General features: G+C 55.1%; 1 protein-coding gene across 2 annotated transcripts; it reads left to right on the top strand.

The window, feature by feature from the left end:
* The first annotated feature begins 368 nt into the window (after positions 1-368).
* SIX1 (SIX homeobox 1) lies at positions 369-4,886 on the top strand. 2 transcript variants are annotated; one of them, XM_067554901.1, is made up of 2 exons: positions 369-978; positions 2,881-3,038. In XM_067554901.1, the coding sequence occupies exons 1-2, from the start codon at positions 478-480 to the stop codon at positions 2,890-2,892; spliced, it is 513 nt and encodes a 170-aa protein (XP_067411002.1). In that variant the 5' UTR covers positions 369-477; the 3' UTR covers positions 2,893-3,038. The 2 variants fall into 2 exon arrangements, with proteins under 2 accessions (XP_067411002.1, XP_067411000.1); XM_067554899.1 differs by having other exon boundaries at positions 370-1,037; positions 2,881-4,886.
* The last annotated feature ends 1,833 nt before the right edge of the window (positions 4,887-6,719 follow it).

Raw genomic sequence — 6,719 nt, 5'->3', positions numbered from 1 at the left:
CCCCCGCTCTCTCACACAAGCTCAGCCACTCACTCATCAGACACCAGCAGCAGCAGGAGCAGCAGCAGCAGCAGCTCGGCTCGCGGGCCCCGGGCCTCCCCCTCAGCCCCGCTGCCGCTGCCTCGCAGGCCGCGCGCCCCTCGCGAAGCCTCTGATAGGCGCCGGGCGCGTCCAATCAGCGCGGCCCGGCCGCTCGGGCGCTTTAAGCCTGGCTGCGGCCGACGCGCCACAAAGCTCCCCCAGCAACACTCCGAGCATCCCACTCCCCCCCCTCCCCCGCGCGCCCGTGCCCAGGCCGGGGCTCTCCGCGCGCCCCCCGCCGCTGCTCCCCCTCCTCCTCCTCCTCCGCCGCCGCCGCACCTGGGAGCGCCCGGCCTCGCGCGCCGGCTCCTCACCTGGCCGCTCGGGAGGCAAGGAGAGAACCGTCCCGCCGCGCCGCCTCTTCCCCCCGCCGGGACCTGCGGCCGAGCCCGAGCCATGTCCATGCTGCCGTCCTTCGGCTTCACGCAGGAGCAAGTGGCCTGCGTGTGCGAGGTGCTGCAGCAAGGGGGGAACCTGGAGCGGCTGGGCCGCTTCCTCTGGTCGCTGCCCGCCTGCGACCACCTGCACAAGAACGAGAGCGTGCTCAAGGCGAAGGCGGTGGTGGCCTTCCACCGGGGCAACTTCCGCGAGCTCTACAAGATCCTGGAGAGCCACCAGTTCTCGCCCCACAACCACCCCAAGCTGCAGCAGCTGTGGCTCAAGGCGCACTACGTGGAAGCCGAGAAGCTGCGGGGCAGACCGCTGGGCGCCGTGGGCAAGTACCGCGTGCGGCGGAAATTCCCCCTGCCCCGCACCATCTGGGACGGCGAGGAGACCAGCTACTGCTTCAAGGAGAAGTCCCGGGGCGTGCTGCGGGAGTGGTACGCGCACAACCCCTACCCCTCGCCCCGCGAGAAAAGGGAGCTGGCCGAGGCCACCGGCCTCACCACCACCCAGGTCAGCAACTGGTTTAAAAACAGGAGGCAGCGGGACCGAGCGGCAGAGGCGAAGGAAAGGTACTTCCGTGCCCCGGCGTTTCTCTCTTTTCCTCTGCTGCGGGGCGCTGCGCGGGGGGAGCCGGCCCGGCGGTAAAACGCAGGCGCTTGGACTGAGCTGATGGCCGAGAAATAGGCACCCGGGGGGGGGGGGGTCGTGTCTGTGTCTGTTTCAAGCCCTCTTTTAGCGCGAGGGAATAGCCGAAATCTGGCTTCCCACTGGGGCATCTGGCTCCCGGGAGCGCGGGGGGCTGTTTTCCCCGCAGCAGGGGGAGCGGAGAGGCAGCAAACGGGGCAGGACGGCTCCCCGAAAGGGAAAGGTGAGCCCCCACCGCCCTGCCCGGCGTTGCTTTCGGGGGAGAGGCTGCCAGGCCGGGGGATACCATGCCGCTGGCATGGAGAGCCCGGATCGGGGAAGGATTGCGTGCGCCAACCGGCCAGGTCGCTCCCCTGGAGCCACTTCTTCAAAGCAAAAGCTGGGTGGTTTCATTTCTCCTTGAAATTGCTGGCTGGAGGAAGACGGGGTTGGGATTTTTCGCGCACCGGGCTGGGACGCGATTTTGGTTTTTTTATCCTAGTAAAAAAGACGAGGCAAGGAGATGCCCCCTGAAAAATCTCCGCGCTGCCTCCTCGCACCCGGGCATCTTCGCCTGCTCCCCAACTCCCCATCCCCACCTGCTTAACGCCAAGGGCGAAGCCAACTTCGAGCTGGCTTCTTGGCGCCGGCTTTGTCACTCTCGCCTTTGCTGCACCCCTTGCCTCCTGAGCGGAGGGACGAGAACCAGGCGAGTTTGTGGCAGACAGACCGGCCAGGGAGGGACATGAAAAAGAGCCAGGCATTAAGGAGAGATCGTTTGATTCTCTCCTTTTATTCACCGCCTCGGGGTCGCCCTCCTCTCCGGCAGGGCCGGACTGGGGCTGGGGGGCGCAGCCGGGGGCCCGGAAGAGGACGAGAAATCCGAGAGGCTGCAGCCGAGAGTTTATGAAATTAACCAGGAGTGAGTCAGGGCTGAGGCGGCACTTTCAGCCGCTCGCACACACACACCCCCAGATCCGGGGCTCACAGGAACCGGTGGATCCCCTTGGGTGGGAAGGGGATTCGCGAACCGCTGCGTGAATCGGCTCGGGACCTCGTCTGTCCTTCGAGCTGGCCTTAAACTCCATCGAGGGTCATTTTATGGAACCAGGCCCCTGGCTCCCTCCCTTCTAGGAGAAGGAGACGGAAAACCTCCTCGGGACGTTGCATCGGTGCCTTTCAGGCTCCGGCTCTCATCTCGCTACCTGCCTGCCTTGTTAAATCCCACGGCATTTCTGGAAGGCTTTCTAAACACAGCCACGCACTGAGCAGTTTTTAATTAAAAAAAAAAGAAAGCCCTCGCCCTCACCTAAGTTAACATGCACATCGGGGACATGATGCTGTGCAGCTGTCTAAATAGGAGGCCAAAATGGCAGCTCCCTCGCTGAATCCATTCTTGAAACATCCACCACTTTCCAGGGTGTTTTTGAATATTTGCGTGGGGTTTTCTTTCTTGGATGAAACCACAGGTTTTGTTCAAAACCCGCTGTGAGTTGCGAGGCAAACCCCACGCGACGAGCCACGTTGCTTTAATATAGGGGGTTTGATTTCGTTCCTCTGTTGTTCAGAGTAGGCTTCGGGTAACGCTTTAAACCGACACGATGATGAATTGCTCCGGTTTCCCTCGAAGCTTTGGCTGTGGCTTCGGGAGAAGGCAGAAAGTGGTGGCACAGCCCCTGTTCTTCACGCCGCTTTCGAGCCTAACATAAACCGAGTGTCGCGTTAAACTGAGGAACTGCTCCCTTGTTCCTGCTCTGTAACGAACAGGTTGCATTCTCTTTTTCTTAGGGAGAACACTGAAAACAACAACACTTCCACCAACAAACCCAACCAGCTCTCGCCCCTGGACGGGGGCAAACCGCTTCTATCCAGCTCCGAAGAAGAATTCTCTCCCCCGCAAAGTCCAGATCAGAACTCGGTCCTTCTGTTACAGGGAAACCTCAGCCATGCCAGGAGCTCCAGCTATTCCCTGACCGGCTTAACTGCCTCTCAGACCAGCCACAGCCTTCAGGACTCACTGCTAGGACCCCTCACCTCGAGCCTGGTGGACCTCGGCTCCTAAAACAGGAGCAAGGAGCCGCTAAAGCAATGGAAACGGAGGTTTACCGCGGCGATGAGACACTCGATTGTAAATAGAGGACGGTACACGATTTTACAGCTTCTCTGGTGATTCTTAACACGACTTTAAACTCTGTTTTAAACGCGCCCAAGAAGTCTCCTCTCCTATCCAACGCGCTTTCAACTTGCCCGTTTTTTTTCTCCAAGTAGCCAAATGCAGAAAACAGCGATTCCCTGTTATTTTCTCTCGCGATGTCCCTTCGAATTCCATTAAGATTTTCCCAGCAGGAATTACAAAATAACTGGATTCGATTTCATTTAAAACAAAGCGATGAAGACCCAATCTTTCATGTACAGGAGAGAGAGAAAAAAAGAGATTGATGAAGAATCTTTCTGTAGTTGGGGAAATTTATTCTCATTTGAATTCTTAAGAAATAAGGGGGGATAATCTACAAGGCCTTGTATTTGGGAGGTAGGTGGGAGGGAAAGTTACGTTTACATTTTTCACCTTTAGTGTTAACAGAATATTTCGGTGTAGATTAAATATTAAAAGATGCAGTATTAGAATAAAAACCAGTGCCTATGTCTTAAAGCAGATATACGAGGCAATTAGCTAGAGGACCTTCAATGACCACTGGTAGAGCAAATATTCTTGTCTTTTTTTTTTTTTTTTTTTGGTGGTGAACTTTCCAAATGCATCAATATGACAAACTAAAAACAATAGAAATAAATACGGCTTCCTCCGAACAATATTTCTTATAATACCCTGCCAATTTTCATGTCCATATTGCATCCTCTTGTTAGCTTCTCCCTTTCCCCCCTCTATAGTTTGTCTTGAAAAGATGCAAAGCTGGCACTGGGAGTATTTGTTACCAAAATAGCATGTGCTTTCAGGTTTCTTTTCTATTGTACCTAAACAAGCCTAAATTAAATAATAATTAATAATAGAATACAAAACCTGTTATTTTCTTTGCAAAGGTGAGTTCTGTCCTCTTATTCCAGGCTAGTTCTGTTTTCATTTCAAACGGTTTAACTATTTCCTTTGCTGAGGGTTACTGAATAACGTTTCGGCATCAAAACAAGGCAATGCGCCTATCTAACTGGGTTGGTGTCACGCTGAATAGCTGTTGATTTGATTTTTTGTTCGTTATTTGGTGTTGAGAAGCATTTGTTTACCCGCTAGCTGTTTTCAGACACGTCCATCATTAGCTCCAGCCTTCGGGGTTCACAGTCTTGTTGACAAGAGCAGGGAAGGGCCACGGTGCATTTAAACGTCCATAAGAAAAGGAAAACAACAATAAAAAGAACCGCTCACGTGATTAGCTAGAATCCGGATGCAAACTGGGTGCGGGGTATAAACGGCAGAATTATTAATAGCGATTAATTCATAGCAATAACTTTGGGGTACTATTTAGAGGATAAACGTCTTGTAGCTTCTGTATTGAGCTTAAAAAGTAGCAGAGTAAATGAACTATTCATTAACATCTAATCTGGGAGCTCGCTTGCGCTTTTCTCATTGAGGACAGGGGGGTGTTTCCCCCCCCCCCCCAGTGAAAGGCTTATCCTTCAAAAGCGCAGCTTTCTGTCACTGGCGAATTTGTCTCCCTTGGAGCTAAAATGTTTTGCATTTACGTGTGACGGGCCCGATCCTGCAGTTCCTAGTCTTCACCCCTGCAACCAAGGAGAGTTTTGCCTTTGATGCGGGCCCGGTTTGGCCCGAGCCAGGATTCCGGGCTCCGGCGATTCCTGGAACAGAGGCAGTGCCAGGCCGACGCCGGCCTGCTGGGGGGTAGTCAGCCAGTGGGAACGCGGAGTGCGCGGCTGATGGGCCGGCGCTGCTTTCCCCGTGCGGGGCGTTTGCATCCCCATTTTTCTCTCGCTCTCCAAAGCCTTTTCCTCTGTTCACTGGGGTTTAGCGCTAATGATCCCTATCTCCCCTGTTAGCGTTTTGGATCATTAAGTATGTGTTTATTTAAGTCGCTGCGGTGTTTACTCTCCAGGTCTTGGGCCATGGAGAAATGTCACCCTCTGCAGGAAGGTCTTTTCAGGAGGGATCTCTCCGCATTCTTCACATGAACTCCAGAAAACAAACAGGCTGCCTAAAGATAGCTCCCGCTGACCCAGGCAGCGCTGCAGAGATCACCGCGGAAATCTCCCCTGCAAACGAGGAAGGACAACTCACTTCCCTGTCTCACCCAGCTCCCTCCAGCCCACTGTTTCAGGGCCAGATTCTGCTCTTGGCTAGCAGCGGTGTAAATGCCCAGCCAGCCGATGGAGTGATACTCCGGTTTGACACCGCAGTGAAGAATTTAGCCCTTCGCTTTAGCAAGCCACACTGCAAAGCTAGTGTTCTGGGGTGTTTTTTTGTTGCTGGCACCTCAATGCCAGCCCTGTATGGTGCCCTGCTCCTGTAAACGGCCGGGTAGAACCAGATCAAATTGAAATGGCACATCTATTGCAAAAACTACGGCGATTATTGCTTCTAATCCCAACCAGACGAGCTCCGAGGTGCCCGCAGCCAATTATCACCAGGCCTCTTTCCCAGCCACTCTCGCAGGGGGAAAGTCCCGCCGAGGAGAAAACCCTGGGAATTACTTTCATCTTCTCTTTCACACAGAACAGGTGTTTAAAATGCCTTCTGCTACGCAAGGCCCTTGTAGGGGGAGCGAAACGCTGAGCCAAGACGGCCCCCGAGCAGCTGAGCCGTCAGGGCCGCATTTCCCGTTCCCCTTTTCCACGTGGAGTGGTTTTGCTCATTATATTCTCGTGCAGAGACAGACCGAGGATGATCGTGATAAGCAATAATTAGCTGATGGGCTTTTATGGAAACCTCCCAGCCACCTTTGCAAAGTAAAACGGGGGAGGGGGAAGGAAAACAAAGAGCAAATGGGGAGAGGCGCTTTCCCGCTCCCCGCGCCATAGGTTGGCCTTACAGTCAGCAAGCCTGCCTAAAACTGCCCCCGAGCCGGCGCACCGCTTTCTTGTCTGGCCCTCCGTCAAGTGCCGCGTTACACTGGTTCCAATAAGGATCCAAAAGCAATTCGCTGAACTGCGCTGCCGGTGAGCGGAAGTGTTGCAGAGGCCCGGGGGGGTTGCGAAGCCTGGCGCAGCTCCTGGGTGGGGTGCAGATTTAGAGCCGAGACTGGCCAGTTCCTCTGAGCCAACGAAACAGGGACTGCGCCCAGCCGAGGAAGGAAGAGCAAGCGCAGACAGAAAATCGCGCGCAGGCATGTGTGCGCAGGAGTCCCTCTGCGACCCGCTAGGCACAACGTGGATGGTTGTGGGGCGGTGTGCGTGGGGCAGGGGGATGAGATTGAGGAGGTAGCCACCACTGTAGATCAAGGCACTGATTTGGGGCGAGCGCCTGATTTCCAACACACCTGCGCTAATGTGGAGTCACTCCACCGAAATCAGTGTCACCGACACCGGCACCTGGCCCTTTACACAATACGAATCCCTCTGTGCCTTCCCCTAAACGCACGGGGAGGGAATGCTTGTCAGTAGCGGCTGGGGGGGGGGGGGGGGGGTTAATGCAAGAGCTGGGCCGCCTTTCAGCCCTGCGCATACAA

Source organism: Emydura macquarii, unplaced genomic scaffold, assembly GCF_026122565.2.
Source record: "Emydura macquarii macquarii isolate MOO-44397 ecotype Brisbane River unplaced genomic scaffold, CSIRO-AGI_Emac_v2 contig_1551, whole genome shotgun sequence".
NCBI classification, from domain to species: domain Eukaryota; kingdom Metazoa; phylum Chordata; order Testudines; family Chelidae; genus Emydura; species Emydura macquarii.
This window is presented reverse-complemented; position numbering and strand designations above follow the sequence as displayed.